The sequence below is a fragment of the Tachypleus tridentatus genome, chromosome 7, assembly GCF_004210375.1.
Source record: "Tachypleus tridentatus isolate NWPU-2018 chromosome 7, ASM421037v1, whole genome shotgun sequence".
NCBI lineage: Eukaryota > Metazoa > Arthropoda > Merostomata > Xiphosura > Limulidae > Tachypleus > Tachypleus tridentatus.
This window is the reverse complement of record NC_134831.1, coordinates 92,310,217-92,333,506: the sequence shown is the minus strand read 5'-3', so window position 1 is coordinate 92,333,506 and position 23,290 is coordinate 92,310,217. Positions and strand designations below refer to the sequence as shown.

Sequence of the window (23,290 nt, the reverse complement as noted above, 5' to 3'; positions counted from 1 at the left end):
TTATCTGTGCTAGCCGTCCCTAATTTATCAGTGTAAGACTAGAGAAAAGACACTTAGTCATCACCACCCATCGCCAACTCTTGGACCACTCTTTTTACCAATGAATAGTGGGTTTGATCGTAACATTATAATGTTCCTACGGTTGAATGGGCGGCCATGTTTAAATGAAAATATGTTTAGATGAAAACATATGTTACAGAGTATAAAACCTGTTATATGTACCTTGTTTTAATGTTCAGTATTTTTTCTTTAAAGACAACAATAGTATGATAACAATGAACATGAACACAACAGAAATAAATAAATTATTTGAAACGTTTCACCATGTAAACTGTTTAGAAACGTTTTTCATCCCAAGTGTGTGAAAGGGAGTTGCAGTTAGTTTCCACTGATATGCAGGTTTATTTGTTTATAAGAAGAACCTTCAACAAACCAAGTACATCGTGATCCCAGAGGGACCAATATTGTCTTAGTTAAATGCAGCAGACATGAGGTCTGTTTAAAACCATAGCGAATAATAAATTATCACTATAAATGGGCATGGTTGTAGTATTTATGGTGAACTCACAAATGAAAGTATGAAGTGTGTTTAGCGAAATATTTCTTTTCGAGACATTCCCAACCGCAGCCCAGCACGTTAACCAGCAGTCCAAAACTCAAACACTGGCCGGTATATTTAATTTAAGACATTTGTAGGCTTAGCATATTTTGAGAAGTTTGCCTTGTTGGAGACTTTTATACCACGACTAAATATTTAAATTTAAAGAAAGTGTCACACCCTGAAAAACTAAAATAAAAGAAAGTACAGTAAAACTATCTTCCGTATTTGGTGTATTGTGTATTGTATTATATACTTGTTTCAGTTTTATAAAACAAACTGAGAATAATCACCTAGTAGTCGAATTAAGTAAGTGATTATAAATATGGTATGTAAATACATGGTATTTGTATATACAGTGTTTAGACTTTCTCTTGAAAGATTATACTATTTATAATTAAATAGTTGAAGTTATAAATAACACTGACTACACGAATAACTTGATTGGTTATAAGTTGATTATATCAGAGATACACTTGTTTTCGAAAATGAACTTAACACCGTTGTAAGGTTGGGAGAATAGATTTTATTGTAATAGACAAACAGTCGGTAAGAGAGACATAATATTGGTAAAGTTTGTTACAACGTTTCACCAATGTTTCACAGTGTGCAGTAAAGTAAACAAACAGTTCACAATCCTACCAAAACCACACTTTATTTCCATTTGAAAAGAGGGCGCTATACCTTCCTTTCAACGTGACAAACTTATATCCTATAGTTAACAAAGTAGAAGCAGGGTGCTATATCAGTCAAGGAGCAAATCTTTTGACAGGTTACCAACGGTATTTTAGCGGTAAAATTGGGTGCAGTGCAGTTGTTAAAGGGTTAACATAGTTGGCACGCTTTCCGACAGTATCCTTCCATATAACTCGCAAAAGGAACGCAGTACCCTTTTTTCGCCCACGTATCACATTTCGTATTGCGGTTTGTACAGACACTCACTAGATCTCCTGTCAAGTGGAAAATAAGCAGTTAATATAATAGCACGTGTTACAAACACATATATTAGAACCTAAAATTAAGGTTCCGTCATTCTACAGTCAGAGGTATACACTTTACAATGTGAAATATTAAGGTTTAACTCGTTTTATGAGAAATAGCTGCGTTGTATCAGTACTATATACACTTTAATAATATGATAGTGTGATACTCTATATCAGTACTATATACACTTTAATAATATAATAGTGTGATACTATATATCAGTACTATATACATTTTCATAATATGATAGTGTGATACTCTATATCAGCACTGTATACACTTTAATAACATGATAGTGTGACACTGCATATCAATACTATATACACTTTAATAACAGAATAGTGTGATACTGTATATCAGTACTGTATACACTTTAATAACAGAATAGTGTGACACTGTATATCAGTACTGTATACACTTTAATAACAGAATAGTGTGACACTGTATATCAGTACTGTATACACTTTAATAACATGATAGTGTGACACTCTATATCAGTACTGTATACACTTTAATAACATGATAGTGTGATACTGTATATCAGTACTGTATACACTTTAATAACATGATAGTGTGACACTGTATATCAGTACTGTATACACTTTAATAACAGAATAGTGTGATACTGTATATCAGTACTGTATACACTTTAATAACAGAATAGTGTGATACTCTATATCAGTACTGTATACACTTTAATAACATGATAGTGTGATACTCTATATCAGTACTGTATACACTTTAATAACATGATAGTGTGACACTGTATATCAGTACTGTATACACTTTAATAACATGATAGTGTGATACTGTATATCAGTACTGTATACACTTTAATAACATGATAGTGTGACACTGTATATCAGTACTGTATACACTTTAATAACATGATAGTGTGATACTCTATATCAGTACTGTATACACTTTAATAACATGATAGTGTGATACTCTATATCAGTACTGTATACACTTTAATAACATGATAGTGTGACACTGTATATCAGTACTGTATACACTTTAATAACATGATAGTGTGATACTCTATATCAGTACTGTATACACTTTAATAACATGATAGTGTGATACTCTATATCAGTACTGTATACACTTTAATAACATGATAGTGTGATACTCTATATCAGTACTCTATACACTTTAATAACATGATAGTGTGATACTCTATATCAGTACTGTATACACTTTAATAACATGATAGTGTGATACTCTATATCAGTACTGTATACACTTTAATAACATGATAGTGTGATACTCTGTATCAGTACTGTATACACTTTAATAACATGATAGTGTGATACTCTATATCAGTACTGTATACACTTTAATAACATGATAGTGTGATACTCTATATCAGTACTGTATACACTTTAATAACATGATAGTGTGATACTCTATATCAGTACTGTATACACTTTAATAACATGATAGTGTGATACTCTATATCAGTACCGTATACACTTTAATAACATGATAGTGTGATACTCTATATCAGTACTGTATACACTTTAATAACATGATAGTGTGATACTCTATATCAGTACTGTATACACTTTAATAACATGATAGTGTGATACTCTATATCAGTACTGTATACACTTTAATAACATGATAGTGTGATACTCTATATCAGTACCGTATACACTTTAATAACATGATAGTGTGATACTCTATATCAGTACCGTATACACTTTAATAACATGATAGTGTGATACTCTATATCAGTACTGTATACACTTTAATAACATGATAGTGTGATACTCTATATCAGTACTGTATACACTTTAATAACATGATAGTGTGATACTCTATATCAGTACTGTATACACTTTAATAACATGATAGTGTGATACTCTATATCAGTACTGTATACACTTTAATAACATGATAGTGTGATACTGTATATCAGTACTGTATACACTTTAATAACATGATAGTGTGATACTCTATATCAGTACTGTATACACTTTAATAACATGATAGTGTGATACGCTATATCAGTACTGTATACACTTTAATAACATGATAGTGTGATACTGTATATCAGTACTGTATACACTTTAATAACATGATAGTGTGATACTCTATATCAGTACTGTATACACTTTAATAACATGATAGTGTGACACTGTATATCAGTACTGTATACACTTTAATATGATAGTGTGATACTGTATATCAGTACTGTATACACTTTAATAACATGATAGTGTGATACTCTATATCAGTACTGTATACACTTTAATAACATGATAGTGTGATACTCTATATCAGTACTGTATACACTTTAATAACATGATAGTGTGACACTGTATATCAGTACTGTATACACTTTAATAACATGATAGTGTGATACTCTATATCAGTACTGTATACACTTTAATAACATGATAGTGTGACACTGTATATCAGTACTGTATACACTTTAATAACAGAATAGTGTGACACTGTATATCAGTACTGTATACACTTTAATAACATGATAGTGTGATACTGTATATCAGTACTGTATACACTTTAATAACATGATAGTGTGACACTGTATATCAGTACTGTATACACTTTAATAACAGAATAGTGTGACACTGTATATCAGTACTGTATACACTTTAATAACATGATAGTGTGATACTCTATATCAGTACTGTATACACTTTAATAACATGATAGTGTGATACTCTATATCAGTACTGTATACACTTTAATAACATGATAGTGTGATACTCTATATCAGTACTGTATACACTTTAATAACATGATAGTGTGATACTCTATATCAGTACTGTATACACTTTAATACTGTATATCAGTACTGTATACACTTTAATAACATGATAGTGTGACACTCTATATCAGTACTGTATACACTTTAATAACATGATAGTGTGATACTCTATATCAGTACTGTATACACTTTAATAACATGATAGTGTGATACTCTATATCAGTACTGTATACACTTTAATAACATGATAGTGTGATACTGTATATCAGTACTGTATACACTTTAATAACATGATGTGATACTCTATATCAGTGACACTAACATATATAGTACAGTACTGTATACACTTTAATAACATGAGTGTAGTATACCAGTACTGTATACACTTTAATAACAGAATAGTGTGACACTGTATATCAGTACTGTATACACTTTAATAACAGAATAGTGTGACACTGTATATCAGTACTGTATACACTTTAATAACATGATAGTGTGACACTGTATATCAGTACTGTGACACTGTATATTAGTATACACTTTAATAACATGCACTTTAATAACAGATAGTGTGATACTCTATATCAGTACTGTATACACTTTAATAAACATGATAGTGTGATACTCTATATCAGTACTGTATACACTTTAATAACATGATAGTGTGACACTCTATATCAGTACCGTATACACTTTAATAACATGATAGTGTGATACTGTATATCAGTACTGTATACACTTTAATAACATGATAGTGTGATACTCTATATCAGTACTGTATACACTTTAATAACATGATAGTGTGATACTCTATATCAGTACTGTATACACTTTAATAACATGATAGTGTGATACTCTATATCAGTACTGTATACACTTTAATAACATGATAGTGTGATACTCTATATCAGTACTGTATACACTTTAATAACATGATAGTGTGGTTCTATTGTTCTCTGCTCTCAGTGTAGATATTTTTTAGTTCACATTTATACACCTACCGCACGTTTGACAGGACACTTTACAGTTCACTAACATCCACTCAGGGTTTTTCTTACATTCTCCCTGTTCAGCCCATATTCCACAGTTTTTATCGTTGTCAGAACACTCGGTAACTGTATAGATGGAAAGAACATGGTGAACCAGTTTTTATATGTCATGTTGTGAATTATGAGACACACACTTCTTGATAACACAGTGTATTTAACCTAACTATGTAGACTTTCAACTTGCTTTTGTTGGGAATAAACTTAGTACAACTGACAAATATCATCTGTAAATTAGTACAACCCGTTTCACTCTAGTGTAGTAGGTATTATCTTCTCTCGGACTGTGAAAACGGTAAACTGTGAATAATAATATTTTATTAAAGGGATTGTTATGGATTGGGATTTTATGTGAACTTATATATCTGGTGTCAAGGCCTGTTAATATGTTTATATCACTGTTTCTTTCAGGTGATAGAGAACACACGTAACCACTTAGAACATAGTTTAAGAATGTGCTAAAGAGCATTGTAAGAAGTATCGTTGAAATCTGATTTGTTTCAGGTGGAAAACAGAATTATAAATCTCGTTAACATGCAACACTATACTTAACCTATTTTGTAACTCAGTGTGAAAAGAAATTTCTAACAATAGTTACGGTAATCATCCATTGTTTGAAGCTGGTGGTCTGGTATGTACCGATTAAATGTAATTATTTCCTTCAATCCAATGACCTTTAAGTTCTATACACTATCGATAACCCTGAAGGTTAATAGACAGCTAGAATAGCCTTTAAGATAAGAAACAACTAGATGGACGGAGATAAGATTACCTGGTGTAGTTGTGGTTTTATTGGGTGCAGTTGTTCTGATCTCACAACTATATAGCTTGTTGATTTTTCTGATGTCTGTTTGGCTGAATCCTCGCCTCTGACCAATAGTAGCCTCTGATTTAATAGGCCTGATAGTTGGCTGATACTGGCTTCTAGCAAAGGCAAATTCATTGTAGTGCATAACCGATCCGTAATCATAGGGTTCATCTAGGTGTTGAATTTTCTTCAAGGTGTATTTAGCAAAGTTATACTCCATTCCTACCAAATAAAAATAATTAGATACTTGCAGCTAAAAACTATTAGAACAATAAAGACAGTGGAATCAGGAAGTGAAATGAAACTACTTTGATCTTCTCATAATTATTATTAAAAAGATAAAACAATGTGTCACCTGAAGACGAATGAACTTTGATTTTATTGATCATTGTGAACACAAACAGTGTTGTGTTTCAACCAAACTGCTGAAATACACAACAATCTGTCTTCGTAAAGTTGTTTTTCTTTTAACGTGTCTAGAACTACCGTATTGAGTACTTATATGTTAGATTTTTCGCATGGTTTAAAGGATACCTTCTTGAATATTATTCCAAAGGACTTTTACGTAATCGTCTCTGTCTGCTCTGCTCTGCTCGTGCCAGAAACCCACAGCGTGCATCAGTTCGTGAATCACAACACCGACGTAAACACAGCCATCTCCCAGGGAAACAATTTGTACGCCTTTGTTCCTACCGACGAGAGAACTGCAACTGTTCCAGAAAGAAAAAAAAAACAACAAAAAAGGAAGAACTGGTGGAAGACAACAGTATGAATACTAGAAATAACATATCCAGATCACATCCTAAATAACACATGTAACAAATAAGACAGCACTACGAATACTGGAAATAACATATCCAGATCACATCCTAAATAACACATGTAACAAAGAAGACAGCAATACAAGTACTAGAAATAACATATCCAGATCACATCCTAAATAACACATGTAACAAATAAGACAGCACTTCGAATACTGGAAATAACATATCCAGATCATCCTAAATAACACATGTAACAAAGAAGACAGCAATACAAGTACTAGAAATAACATATCCAGATCACATCTTAAATAACACAAGTAACAAAGAAGACAGCACTTCGAATACTAGAAATAACATATCCAGATCACATCCTAAATAACATAAGTAACAAAGAAGACAGCACTTCGAATACTAGAAATAACATATCCAGATCACATCCTAAATAACACAAGTAATAAATAAACAGCACTTCGAATACTAGAAATAACATATCCAGATCGCATCCTAAATAACACACGTAACAAAGAAAACAGCAATACAAGTAATAGAAATAACATATTCAGATCACATCCTAAATAACAAAAGTAACAAAGAAGACAGCAATACAAGTACTAGAAATAACATATCCAGATCACATCCTAAATAACACAAGTAACAAAGAAGACAACAGTACGAATACTAGAAATAACATATTCAGGTCATATCCTAAATAACAACAAGAATCAAAAACGCCAGCAATGTATTATTATGAATACTATAAACATTGTATGTACCAATGAAAACAGCAGTGTATTAATATAAACACTATAAATATTGTAAGTGTATTAATATGAACAACCTAAATATTGTAAGTGTATTAATATGAACAACATAAATATTGTAAGTGGTAAAGAAGACAGTAAGCGTATTATTATGAACACTATAACTGTTGTAAGTAGAAAAGAATAAAAGATTATATAATTTTATCACAATGATATTTAAAAAGTTTTGTTTTTGAAACTGAGCCACCAGGACTCAGATAATTCATAACCACGCCGACAGGTGTCTAAACAAAATGTCCACAAATAGGAAAAGAACTAATAATCAGAGCTTGAAACACACTTTCAATGACCTTTGACCATACACTCCATTCTACAATTTATAGATTCACAGTTATAGCTTATCCAAGTGGTCAGGTGACTTTAGTGTTAGAGAAATTTTAATTCTAAAGAGAAAAAAATGGTGAAATTTAATTGTTAATATTAAACATTTCGGGTGAAGAGTAAGAAATGTTTTACCAACAGTTTTACATGTTAAACTTATCTTGTGATAACATAAAATGTTTATTTAATATTCTTAACTCTTAAACTTATCTAATTCATGTAATAACGACAAATGTTCAATTAATAGTCTCACGTCTTAACTTTATCTAACATTTGTAATAACGACAAATGTTCAAATAATAGTCTCACGTCTTCAATTTATCTAATTCATGTAATAACGACAAGTGTTCAATTAATAGTCTCACGTCTTAAATTTATCTAATTCTTGTAATAACGACAAATGTTCAATTAATAGTCTGACGTCTTACATTTATCTAATTCTTGTAATAACGACAAATGTTCAATTAATAGTCTCACGACTTAAATTTATCTAATTCATGTAATAACGACAAATGTTCAATTAATAGTCTGACGTCTTACATTTATCTAATTCTTGTAATAACGACAAATGTTCAATTAATAGTCTCACGACTTAAATTTATCTAATATTTGTAAAAACGACAAATGTTCAATCAATAGTCTCACGTCTTAAATTTATTTAATTCTTGTAATAACGACAAATGTTCATATAATAGTATCACGTCTTCAATTTATCTAATTCATGTAATAACGACAAATGTTCAATTAATAGTCTCACGTCTTAAATTTATCTAATTCTTGTAATAACGAAAAATGGTGAAATTTAATTGTTAACATTAAACATTTGGGGTGAAGAGTAAGAAATGTTTTACCAACAGTTTTACATGTTAAACTTATCTTGTGATAACAAAAAATGTTTATTTAATATTCTTAACTCTTAAACTTATCTAATTCATGTAATAACGACAAATGTTCAATTAATAATCTCACGTCTTAACTTTATCTAATATTTTTAATAACGACAAATGTTCAAATAATAGTCTCACGTCTTCAATTTATCTAATTCTTGTAATAACGACAAATGTTCAATTAATAGTCTGACGTCTTACATTTATCTAAGTCTTGTAATAACGACAAATGTTTAATTAATAGTCTCACGACTTAAATATATCTAATATTTGTAAAAACGACAAATGTTCAATCAATAGTCTCACGTCTTAAATTTATTTAATTCTTGTAATAGCGACAAATGTTCAAATAATAGTATCACGTCTTCAATTTATATAATTCATGTAATAACGACAAATGTTCAATTACTAGTCTCACGTCTTAAATTTATCTAATTCTTGTAATAACGAAAAATGGTGAAATTTAATTGTTAATATTAAACATTTCGGGTGAAGAGTAAGAAATGTTTTACCAACAGTTTTACATGTTAAACTTATCTTGTGATAACAAAAAATGTTTATTTAATATTCTTAACTCTTAAACTTATCTAATTCATGTAATAACGACAAATGTTCAATTAATAGTCTCACGTCTTAAATTTATCCAATTCTTGTAATAACGACAAATGTTCAAATAATAGTCTCACGTCTTCAATTTATCTAATTCATGTAATAACGACAAATGTTCAATTAATAGTCTGACGTCTTACATTTATATAATTCTTGTAATAACGACAAATTTTCAATTAATAGTCTCACGACTTAAATTTATCTAATATTTGTAAAAACGACAAATGTTCAATCAATAGTCTCACGTCTTAAATTTATCTAATTCTTGTAATAACGACAAATGTTCAATTAATAGTCTTACGTCTTAAATTTATCTAATTCTTGTAATAACGACAAATGTTCAATTAATAGTCTGACGTCTTACATTTATCTAATTCTTGTAATAACGACAAATGTTCAATTAATAGTCTCACGACTTAAATTTATATAATATTTGTAAAAACGACAAATGTTCAATCAATAGTCTCACGTCTTAAATTTATTTAATTCTTGTAATAACGACAAATGTTCAAATAATAGTCTCACGTCTTAAATTTATCTAATTCTTGTAATAACGACAAATGTTCAATTAATAATCTCACGTCTTAAATTTATCTACTTCTTGTAATAACGACAAATGTTCAATTTATAGTCTCACGTCTTACATTTATCTAATTCTTGTAATAACGACAAATGTTCAATTAATAGTCTCACGTCTTATATTTATCTAATTCTTGTAATAACGACAAATGTTCAATTACTAGTCTCACGTCTTTAATTTATCTAATATTTGTAAAAACGACAAATGTTCAAGTAATAGTCTCACGTGTTAATCTTATCTAATTCTTGTGATAACACAATGCTTTATTCTTACCTGTTAATTATAGTCACAGTGCGTTTACTTTCACTGGAAGTTGTAACTACACATATCTTACCCAATTTCCTCGACTGTAATTTTTTAACTATATTTATGTTACCTATTTACCTCAACTATGAATTGTAACTATTTTCACGTTATCTATTTAACTCGAATGTAAATTGTAAATATATTTATCTTACTCAGTTATCTCGAACGTATGATGTTTCTACATTTATTACTAATAATCTGGACTTTCAGACACAAATTAACTTTTTTACACGAAATAAGTTTACAGTAAAAAGACAACTGAGTTCATATTAGCCACAAACTGGTTTTAAAAACCAGCTTACCCATATCCTGGGCTAATGTGGATGTAGTCATATTCATAGCTAACCCATAGCCTAGGCTAATGTGGATGTGGTCATATTCATAGCTAACCCATAGCCTAGGCTAATGTAAATGTAGTCATATTCATAGCTTGCCCATAGCCTGGGCTAATGTGGATGTAGTCATATTCATAGCTTACCCGTAGCCTTGACTAATGTGGATGTAGTCATATTCATAGCTTACTCATAGTCTGGACTTATGTGGATTTAGTCATATTCATAGCTTACTCATATCCTGGACTAGTGTGGATGTAGTCATATTCATAGCTTACCCGTAGCCTGGACTAGTGTGGATGTAGTCATATTCATAGCTTACTCATAGCCTGGACTAATGTGGATGTAGTCATATTCATAGCTTACTCATAGCCTGAACTAATATGGATGTAGTTATATTCATAACTTACCCATAGTCTGGACTTATGTGGATTTAGTCATATTCATAGCTTACTCATAGCCTGGACTAGTGTGGATGTAGTCATATTCATAGCTTACCCGTAGCCTGGACTAGTGTGGATGTAGTCATATTCATAGCTTACTCATAGCCTGGACTAGTGTGGATGTAGTCATATTCATAGCTTACCCGTAGCCTGGACTAATGTGGATATAGTCATATTCATAGCTTACCCGTAGCCTGAACTAATGTGGATGTAGTCATATTCATAGCTTACCCGTAGCCTGGATTAATGTGGATGTAGTCATATTCATTAGTCCTAGAAACAAACCGGATACACGTGTTTTCTTCATATTCTCGAAAAGCGGCAGCAATAACTCTCCTGTCCCTGGTGGCTGGAAGACAAACTAAACTTATCAGTTTTTCTTTATACTTGACGAATTAAGCAAATATGATTTTTTAACGCTTTTTAAGAGACGATATTTTAATTTTCCCCATCAGTAACTGAGAAGTTAATTGACTGAAGTTGAATAATTATAATACATTTAAACGATAAAACCTTAGGAAAGTATTTCTAAAACAATAAGAGATTTTATAAGGACATTAGAACAAAATTCATACTCACTGAAGTCAGGAGAAATAGTGTACGGTACAACTCCATCTGGCCACATGGTACGACGGTCTCTTATGGCATTCCTGCCCTAGATAATAAACAAACACAAGAGCACGTTTGAGAAATGATTTACTTCTGATTGATTAAATATTTCTGTGTTTTGAAGGACTTGTTTCTGTTGTTATTGTTGTGCTTTCTCGGATAAAGAGTTCATTAGATTACACTAGATTATCACAATTAAAAACAGTTGAATCATTCCAGACATAATGATTTTTTTAAATATAATTATGAGGAACCTCACTTAGCTAAAGAATAATTTATTATTGTATTATATTCTATCATTTTTCACCTATATATTTCCCAGTGGCACGTTGGTATATCTTCAGACTCGCACTGCTAGAAACCGGGTTTCAATACCCATGGTGGATAGAATGTTAACTCTAACAAGAGTAAATATTTTTAAGGTAACCTTATAATAATGAATTATAAATGAAAATAGAAAACATAATTACATTCATTATAAGTTAAGAAAAATTATATTTGCAATTCTGATAAATAATATATTTTTATTTACTTATATATATATTTTATATTTATCTGATTTGTAAAGATAATTGTCTCTTAACTTTTATCAAAATGCTGAATCCCTTCAACATGCACTACAAATTTTGATAGACAATGAAAATTTACGTTCGATATACAAGCCAGGATTACAACATTACTAATGAAAACAACAATAAATATACAATATAGTGTACCTTACGTAGGGACCCTGTAATGGCTATTTCGCAGTCGTCGTTTGGAATATCTCTGTGTATAATATCCACACTTAACCAAAGAAAACTCACTTCGAAACCATAATTATATGACGTCGGAGGCTAACCTGACTGTGATATTTAAATTCATATATCTCAGTTTCGACCGTTCCCAGTTGATGGTACTACATTTTCCTTCGCATAAACAAAACCTAATGCTTATAAAAAAATCAAAACATAGACAATGAACTTAAAACTAAGGTAACTTTATAATAATATGATGTTAAGTTTCGTTATCCTGAGTATTGAACAACATAAAAACATAAACAATGAACTTAAAACTAAGGTAACTTTATAATAATATGATGTTAAGTTTCGTTACCCTGAGTATTGAACAACATAAAACATAAACAATGAACTTAAAACTAAGGTAACTTTATAATAATATGATGTTAAGTTTCGTTACCCTGAGTATTGAACAACATAAAACATAAACAATGAACTTAAAACTAAGGTAACTTTATAATAATATGATGTTAAGTTTCGTTACCCTGAGTATTGAACAACATAAAAACATAAACAATGAACTTAAAACTAAGGTAACTTTATAATAATATGATGTTAAGTTTCGTTACCCTGAGTATTGAACAACATAAAAACATAGACAATGAACTTAAAACTAAGGTAACTTTATAATAATATGATGTTAAGTTTCGTTATCCTGAGTATTGAACAGCATAAAAACATAAACAATGAACTTAAAACTAAGGTAACTTTATAATAATATGATGTTAAGTTTCGTTACCCTGAGTATTGAACCACATAAAAACATAAACAATGAACTTAAAACTAAGGTAACTTTATAATAATATGATGTTAAGTTTCGTTACCCTGAGTATTGAACAACATAAAAACATAAACAATGTACTTAAAACTAAGGTAACTTTATAATAATATGATGTTAAGTTTCGTTACCCTGAGTATTGAACAACATAAAAACATAAACAATGAACTTAAAACTAAGGTAACTTTATAATAATATGATGTTAAGTTTCGTTACCCTGAGTATTGAACAACATAAAAACATAGACAATGAACTTAAAACTAAGGTAACTTTATAATAATATGATGTTAAGTTTCGTTAACCTGAGTATTAAACAACACTATTTCAGGTGACTTTTAATTGTTATTTGTCCTTTCTTCCAATTTATTTATAAAAAAGGGGTTAACTATTTAAAAAAAAATTGATGTTTGTTTGTTTTTTGAATTTCGCGCAAAGGAACACGAGGGCTATCTGCGCTAGCCGACTCTAATTCAGCAGTGAAAGACTAGACTGAAATCAGATCGTCACCACCGCTCACCGCCAGCTCTGGGGCTACACTTTTACCAACAAATAGTGGGATTGACCGTCACTTTATAACGCCCCCACGGCTGAAAGGGCGAGTATGTTTGGTGCGTCGGAGATTCGAACTCGCGACCCTTGGAGTACGAGTCGAACGCCTTAACCACGTGACTCGGAAAAGAGATGCCAAGAATAGCTTTAAACAAAAAATTACGACAATAAATTCGATAGAGGGTAGCTTATAATACGTTTTTTGACATATAATTTTTATATTGTAATTTAGATATGAGTGTATTAGATATCTTACAATTAAATCTTCGACAATATCTCCTTCAAAATAGCCACTCTTCGCAATTGGATCATCTCCCTCTGGTGGCTTATAGTCAGAAACTATGAACAGTAAAAAAAAAAATATATTGCTTATATAATAGAAGGAAACATTTATTTAAGCTTAAAACGTTTATTAAAATAAATGATATTAAAGTCAGTTCTGACGACATTAAAAAAAGACGTAAATCTTTAGTTTCACAATTTGTTGAATCGTATATTTCAAAGATTCTCAATACGTACATACTAAATGTTCAATTCCTCCAAAATCTTCATCTCCGAGGGGTGTTCCTTGAATGAATGAAATAAATCAATATGTTTTCAGTAATTTAATAACTGTTCTATGATATACATTACATTTTTCATTTTAACTGGTGAGATATGAATGTTAAAAGTAAACTAAATATGTCGTGATGTAGAGTTCTACAATTTTAGCATCGGTACCATCATTGTATACACAACAACACTACCGTACGTGTAAACCATTTGTTAATCACAGAAATCAAAACAGATGTATCTAGAGCAAACAATGTTTTAGTTAGTTGTAATACATTATTTTAGTTATTAAACACAAGTCCAATACTAGTTACGTCTGTCTTAATATATCTAAACACAAGTCCAATACTAGTTTCGTCTGTCTTAATATATCTAAACACAAGTCCAAGACTTGTTACTTCTGTCTCAATATGTCTAATAGTAGTTACTTCTGTAGTAATATGTGTGTGTGTGTTTTCTTATAGCAAAGCCACATCGGGTTATCTTCTCAGCCCCCCGAGGGGAATCGAACCGCTCATTTTAGCGTTGTAAATCCGGAGACATACCGCTGTACTAGCGGGGTGCTGTAGTAATATGTCTACACACAAGTCCAACACCAGTTACTTCAGTTTTAATACATCTAAACACAAGTCCAAGACTTGTTACTCTTGTCTTGATATGTCTAAACAAAAGTCCAATACTAGTTACTTCTGTCATAGTGTGTATACATATAAGTCCAATACCAGTTTCTTTTGTCTTAATATTGCTAAACAGAATTCCAATAGCAACTAATTCTTAACTCGAAACAATTACACTGGGATGTAAAATCAAAGTCACAATCGTGAAGTATTTATGGCATAAAGTTGGGTCTCCAAGTCACAACATGTAGTCATGAAAGTGGTAGTAATAACAATCTTACATGATCCAAAAATACGTCATCTTATCACAAAATGAAAACAGGACAAGGTAACATTACTTTTAGAATACTGTTTACATTAAAGTTTTTGTTGTTTTACTAAAGTTATTACAAAACTATTTATCAAGTAACAATGAATCTGTGACAACTAACTTTATATACCTCTAACCTACCAGTAGACAATCTGTGACAACTCACTTTATATAACTCTAACCTACCAGTAGACAATCTGTGACAACTAACTTTATATAACTCTGACCTACCAGTAGACAATCTGTGACAACTAACTTTATATAACTCTAACCTACCAGTAGACAATCTGTGACAACTAACTTTATATAACTCTAACCTACCAGTAGACAAGTCCTGGTCCTTTGTGGAATTCCTCTTTAGCTGAAACATAGAATAAAATATTTTAACATCTTTTGTTAACAGCAAATCACGAACATACAAATGAGAATAACTCACACATAAATGTAAGTTTTTCTTAGGTGATTACTTGAATAAGTTTGACAGACGATCTTATTTAAAATTGTCACATTACTGGTGAGGTTCCAGAGATTTCTGGAACTACAATACCTTGCTAGTTAACTGAGTAAACCAAATAATAACCTGACGCATAATAAAGTTAATTTAATAAAAATATGTACTTATTTTTTGACGAGTTGGTGAAGATATATTCCGTGAGTATCACTCATTTTAAGTAATACTTATCATGTGAACTTCTGTTTATAATCTTTTCAATGACTTTTAAAGAACTTATATCTCTTGTTAGAAACTTAATTGTTGTTTATGTTCGTTAAAAGAGAGTTAAGGTATAGTTATACCTCTTGAAATAAATTAAAGAATATATATATATCTTAAAATCCACTTAATAATTACTTGTGTTCCTTACATATATATATTTAATCTATATTTATATCTCTTACAAGAAACTTATGGTGTATTACATAGTTCTTGAAAGAGACTTAAGGCTTGCTTTTTTTATTTTATAAGAAACGTATGGATGGTTTATTTATATCTTTTAAAACAAAACTGATCTGCACTTAAAATATTTAGGACCAATGAGTGCAGTAAAAATCCTGTCATTAAATATTATTAGTTCAAAGTAGACGTTCAGAATTCGATAAAAGATTTTTTCTCTTGGTTGTTGCTGGAGCTAATGTAAGCAGTGGATTAATTATGTGTTATTAAAACTGTTTTGAATTTCGCACAAAGTGACTCGAGGGCTATCTGCGCTAGCCGTCCCTAATTTAGCAGTGTAAGACCAGAGGAAAGGCAGCTAGTCATCACCACCCACCGCCAACTCTTGGGCTATTCTTTTACCAACGAATAGTGGGATTGACCGTCACATTATAACGCCCCCACGGCTGAAGGAGCGAGCATGTTTGGTGCGAAGGGGATGCGAACCTGCTACCCTCGGGGATTACGAGTCGCACGCCTTAACCCACCTGGCCATGCCGGGCCGTTATTAAAACGAAACCAAAACCTAAACAATGAGGGAGGACTTGCAAGTTCGTGCTACAGCACAAACATCAACATTTCTAACAAACCAGTGAATGTTTGTCTTACGCAATATATTTTAATTGTTTTTGTGAATAACAGTGGAAATAAATTTAACTCTTTTATATTTACTTCAACTGTCAAATCTGTATTTCTGTGTATAAATATGTTCTAACCTCTGACCTCTTACTGAACTTTATAGTTATAATAACCTTGCATTTCTTACTGTTTTGTAAAGGTGCCCTCACGTGGAAATATTTAGTGAACGTCGTAGACCAACACTCACCTCCCAGCTCTTACAGAATGTCGAAGACCTACACTCACCTCCCAGCTCTCACAGAATGTTGTAGACCTACACTCACCTCCCAGCTCTTACAGAATGTCGTAGACCTACACTCGCTTCCCAGTTCTTTCAGAATGTCGTAGACCTACACTAATCTCCCAGCTCTTACAGAATGTCGTAGACATACACTCATCTCCCAGCTCTTACAGAATGTCGTAGACCTACACTCACCTCCCAGCTCTTACAGAATGTCGTAGACCTACACTCACCTCCCAGCTCTTACAGAATGTCGTAGACCTACACTCACCTCCCAGCTCTTACAGAATGTCGTAGACCTACACTCACCTCCTAGCTCTTACAGAATGTCATAGACCTACACTCACCTCCCAGCTCTTACAGAATGTCGTAGACCTACACTCGCTTCCCAGTTCTTTCAGGATCTTGTAGACTTATACTCACCCCGACGTCAGCGACTGCTTTAACTGTGACAAAATCTGGAAGTACTAGCGTCAACAAGACCCCTTCAGTCTCGTCTTGTGTCTTCGTGTATGAGTTAGTTTCGACTTCTGGCCAAGTCGTAGTGTTTGAGTTAAAAGCTCTGATGATGCGCGTCTCGGTTTCGAAGATTGCGAAGCAGATACATATTATGCACAATGTGTTCATATTTGTAACATAAACAACATCAAAGTTGTCTTCAACTGTCTGAGACTTCTCGTCTTGAATGTTTGATATCAGAATACAATGATATCAACATGTCTTGGACAAAACTTTATATAGTGTGTCTCTTAATACGAAACTAAACAGAATCTTATTCGGTCTCACTGCAGTTTTTACAACAACCAATCAGTTTTAGTGTCACCGCTGAAAGATTTTTGTCGAATAAGACAAAGCACGAAAAATAGATTATAAGGGCTGCTTTCTCTTAATTTTCGTTACATAATCGTCCAAAAATTTAATAAGATTCGTGAGTTAAGGGCGGTGCCCGTATGACCTGGTGTGTTTCAAACATGAGAAACGTTTGAGGAAATGAGTGAGCTATTCGTGAATTTCTTCCAAGACCCACATACACGGTAACTTGTTAATATTAAGTGACTAGTTGAACAATGATGAAACTTTGTAGAATGGACGACAACTGCCTGTTGCGGAGACACAAGTGTAGAGGACGACGTTTCGAAAGTCTTCCGCCTTTCTGCAAAGTTTAACATGAATACTCTGCCAAAACAATCTGTCAAAGTATGGACTTCAGTGCTACATAACAGTCATCACTTAACATTCTGTGGTATTTTAACGTCTAACCTAACGTATTAAGAAATATCGAAATGAAACTTTATTACATTAAAGTTGTAAACCAGACCTATCATGTAAGTGTTTTCAAATTAAATTTCAAACACATGGTTGGTTTAAGTAATATAAAAAATATATATTATACTAAATATTCCAACGCAATATGATAAAGAAACAAATGCGCAGCTCATATTGAATAAGTTACACATGAAAACATGAAACTTTCAAGACAAACTGATATTCGTTCTTCTGTGTAATACGGATTTAGTTAGTAAATTTTAAAAATATAATGAATACAACTAAAATATTAACATCTGTTAGTTAGTCTTAGAAACGTTTTGGATTTTTTTTAAATTTCGCACAAAGCTACATGAGGGCTATCTGCTCTAGCGGTCCCTAATTTAGCAGTGTAAGACAAGAGGGAAGGCAGGTAGTCATCATCACCCACAGTCAAAACTTGGGCTACTCTTTTAACAACGTATAGTGTGACTTACGATCACATTACAACGCTCCACAGCTGAAAGGGCGACCATGTTTGGTGTGACGTGGATTTGAACCCGCGACTCGCAGATTAGGAGTCGAACGAGTTAACCCATCTAGCCATGATGAGCTTTTCGATTAATAAAATCAATCGTACAATGTTTCTGGAAACTGTAAAATAAAATATATATTTTTTTAAATTTAAATACGAAGTAAAAATCAAAGGAAAATTTGGTCAGGAAGGTGTTTTGTTTACAGTTTATGCCCGGCATGATCAGATGGGTTAAGGCGTGCGACTCGTAATCTGAGGGTCGCGGGTTCGCACCCCCTTTGCGCCAAACATGCTTGCCCTTTCAGCCGTGGGGGCGTTATAATGTGACGGTCAATCCCACTATTCGATGGTAAAAGATTAGCCCAATATTGTTGGCGGTGGGTGGTGATGACTAGCTGCCTTCCCTCTAGTCTTACACTGCTAAATTAGGGACGGCTAGCACAGATAGCCCTTGTGTAGCTTTATGCGAAATTCAAAAAACAAACAATTTATAGATGGCCCTAACTAATTTTTATTCTGTCATTTTCAGTCACACTCTGATCAGACTTTAAAATAAATAGTAAATAAGTAAAAAATAACACTTACGAGGTTATTCAACAATAGCTTGTGAAAATTACTAAAATGTTTTCTAGAAATTACGATATTATTTTTATTACTATATTTAGGCTACGAATTACCAAATGGTAATCGTATTAGACTATGAATCCAAGGATCCCTGGATCGAGCCCACGTGCCATTTCGTGCGGTTGACTAGCTACCTTCCCTCTAGTTCAGTGGTTTCTAAACTGTGAGTCGTGATAAGTTGTTAGAAGTGTTACTAGAGTTTTATAGTGCAGTGGTTTCTAAATTGTGAGTCGTGATAAGTTGTTAGAAGTGTTACTATAGTTTTATAGTGCAGTGGTTTCTAAATTGTGAGTCGTGATAAGTTATTAGAAATGTTGGTGTTGCTAGAGTTTTACTGTGCAGTGGTTTCCAAACTGTAAAACGAGATAAGTTGTTAGGAGTGTTGCTAGAGTTTTATAGTGCATGGGTTTCCAAAATATGAGTTGTGATAAGTTGTTAGGGGTGTTGCTAGAGTTTTATGGTGCAGTGATTTCCAATCTATGAGTCATTGTAAATTCTTTGGCGTGTTGCTAGAGTTTTATAACGCAGTGGTTTCCAGACTGTGAGTTGTGTTAAGTTGTTTCCAGTGTTTCTAGAGTTTTATGGTGCAGTGATTTCTAAACTATGAGTCATTGTAAATTGTTTGGCGTGTTGCTAGAGTTTTATAACGCACTGGTTTCCAGACTGTGAGTTGTGTTAAGTTGTTTCCAGTGTTGCTAGAGTTTTATGGTGCAGTGATTTCCAAACTGTGAGTCGTGATAAGCTGTTACGGGTGTTGCTAGTGTCACACAAAACGATGAATATTTGATAACAAAAAAAACTCTACAAAACTTATTATATTTGACATTTGAGGAGTTGTGGAAGTAAAGATCAGTGACAAATGTTTGGGAGTCAATCTTCTGGAGTTATAACTCATATCAGAGGAGTTATAACCCACATCAGAGGAGTTATAACCCACATCAGAAGTTCTATACTAATAACCGAAACAAAACCTATGCTTATACGTGGCCTGAACGTCCACAAGAAACAAACTGACACGTAATGTACGTATTACACATGTTTTTATATTATACTTTTTTTAAATAAACACCCTAAATAATCTTTCACATGAAACAAGATACTGCGCTTGCGCAACGCTATAATCGAAGTTCGATCGTTACAAGTTTTCTATTTTTCCATCCAAGTTTCTTTGATGTTTCTGTCGACATCTGTTTTCCTTCGATTTTTCTTAAAACTCTGAGAAAATGAAGCCAAAAACACAATAATATTCATCGAATATCAGAATCGAATTGTGTTACCCTCACTGAACGAAGAAATACAGATTTTTCTTTCCACGAGTTCTTCTGGCTTACTTTACAAGTGTAGTTATCGCTTACGCTAGGGTTGCAGTGTACTTTCAATTAAAAAAAAATATTTGAATTAAGACGTTCCATTAAGTAGGAAATAAAACGACGGAAGTCATTATTTAAATAAATAATAAATTATATTGGACTTTGTGTGTAGAATATTCTGGTCTAGTTAGAAACAATTCTTAAAACTTAAACATATTATATTGTTTTTAATGTTACTATATTCACTAACATTAGCTACCTATTACGATAATTCGGAATACACGGGTTTGTAAACGGCTCTGTACACGTCTAGTATTTTAACATGGGTTTGAAACACTCTATTTTGAAATACGTAAATTGGATTAATTTTATATATCTTAATAAATCGATTAACAAGCACAGCTTTAACTGTTGGTATGTGTGTTTCATTTCTACAAATACTGTTAACAGTCGACTTCTGATAAATAATTTTTGGTAGAGAGGCACCCACAATCATTCTCCTTTGAAAGTCGGAGAAAACTTAACTTCTTTCTGTTTTTCTAAACACACATAAGACTCAAGCAAATAACGAACACAACACAAGATCACTCTATTCAGCATAAACAATTGAATTGGAAGTTCTAAAAGTGAGTGTGTGTTTGAGTGTATTGAAAAGGTTATTGAGTTTATTTAAACAAACTTGCAATACTAGTTTTTCTTTCAATCTCACCTTATGTTTGTAAATTAATAAACTGTCTTTCTGTCTTTATATGTAGTTTATGTTTATGTTTATATATTCCTGTTCGTGATTTCATTGTGACAGTTTAAAATTGTCCTGTTATTTTATTTACTTGTTACACAAAGCTTCTTATTGATACATGGCGGTATCGAATCTCGGATTCTACGGTGGGACTCCATAGACATAATGTTGACCCATTGGCGGAATCATCTTTTTATTGGTTCATTGCAATCATTCAGCGCATTGTTTTCAATTTTGGAAAAAGACGTAAATTTCAAACTCACGTAATCTGGTATGCGAACCAGTAACCACTTACAAGCTAAAGTATGGGGTTCTATTCTTGTCTTTGGACAAGACACGCAGAACCAACTGGGTAAGTTTTCACAAGGAAAATAGTGTCAACCTAGACGTGGATCCAACAGGTACAAAACATTTTACGTTTCGAATGTAGTTATCTGATCCCTCAATCTGAAGAAATCTATATTCAGGCTTAAAGACACAGCCCAGTTCACATCGTGGGCATACGTGATGACGTAGCTCGTGCACCATATTTCTCATTAAGAGAATCAATTTTCCTATATATGGTAATAAATAAGTGTAGGATCATTACAGATCGGTTGTGTAGGAAGATTTATATTGGTTAGATGGTCATAAACTTCTAACATTTAATGTAAAAATATTTTTTTTACTTACAAATTAAAACTTTACGAAAAACCACACTTGGTTATCTTATATGTCTGATGAAATAATGTTTTGACCAGATATCATTCTTAATATAATATGATATAAAATTCTACTTGAGTTTCACGAGAAGGTGAAACTTTATAAACAGGAAAAACAGAAGTTTCGTTCTTTCTCTCTCTCTAGGTGTTTGGGTATATATATTTGTATACCCAGGAGGGTCAGGTACACTAGACATTTTCCTTCTTCCATTACTTTGTTTGGATGGACTCATTAATACATTTAGAGTAAATATAAAATGGCTGAAGTAAGAGCATAACTTTAAATCTGGTCTTTTCATGTCCATTTATATTGTTTTGTCATTTATTTTATTGAGTCTAGAACGTAAGTGGCCTGTTTTATTTTAGCACTATTTTTATTATTATTTTAAACTTGATTTTATTTTAAAGATCTGATGTACAAGTTTAACGGGGAGAGGTGTTTAGGTCTCTTCTCATCATACATGCAATATCTGTCTAGCTTGCATATCAACTCATTTTTTAACCAATTTTTATCAAAATATTTTATTGTACTATGTAGAAGTTTATCTGGTTTTGTTTGTGTTTGAGTACATTGAGGAAGTGGTTGTAGGTACTTTGTATACTGATGTAATTAGTGTAGTCTATTACTGGTTTAATGTATGAGAAGATTCGTTCTTTTCGCAGCTTGGTTTGTTTTGAATTTCGCGCCAAGCTGCACGAGGACTATCTGTGCTAGCCGTCCCTAATTTAGCAGTGTAAGACTAGAGGAAATGCAGCTAGTCCACCACCCATCGCTAATTCTTGGGGTACTCTTTTACAAACGAATAGTGGTATTGACCGTCACATTACAACGCCCCTACGGCTGAAAACGTGAGCATGTTTGGTGCAACGGGGATTCGAACCCGCGACCCTCGGATTACCAGTCGAGTGCCTT

At 32.3% G+C, this 23,290-nt stretch overlaps 1 protein-coding gene across 1 annotated transcript; it reads right to left on the bottom strand.

Annotated features, from left to right (window-relative positions):
- Positions 1–1,201: 1,201 nt before the first annotated feature.
- Positions 1,202–22,204, bottom strand: LOC143257726 (hatching enzyme 1.2-like). Its single transcript, XM_076516759.1, has 10 exons — positions 22,094–22,204; positions 15,755–15,794; positions 14,474–14,521; positions 14,211–14,293; positions 11,819–11,894; positions 11,471–11,588; positions 6,711–6,886; positions 6,141–6,398; positions 5,324–5,437; positions 1,202–1,548 (listed from the first exon to the last, which is right to left on the bottom strand). The coding sequence occupies exons 1-10, from the start codon at positions 22,202–22,204 to the stop codon at positions 1,424–1,426; spliced, it is 1,149 nt and encodes a 382-aa protein (XP_076372874.1). The 3' UTR covers positions 1,202–1,423.
- Between the last annotated feature and the right edge of the window lie 1,086 nt (positions 22,205–23,290).

Bases quoted from the DNA above. Each gene is read 5' to 3' on its own strand.
- LOC143257726 (XM_076516759.1), bottom strand. From the start codon at position 22,204: ATGGTGCACGAGCTACGTCATCACGTATGCCCACGATGTGAACTGGGC. The intron at 14,522-15,754 runs GTAGGTTAGAGT...CATTCATTCAAG, and splicing joins GGACCAGGACTTGTCTACTG to GAACACCCCTCGGAGATGAA. The intron at 6,887-11,470 runs GTAAGCTATGAA...TTTCTGGAACAG, and splicing joins CACATTAATCCAGGCTACGG to TTGCAGTTCTCTCGTCGGTA.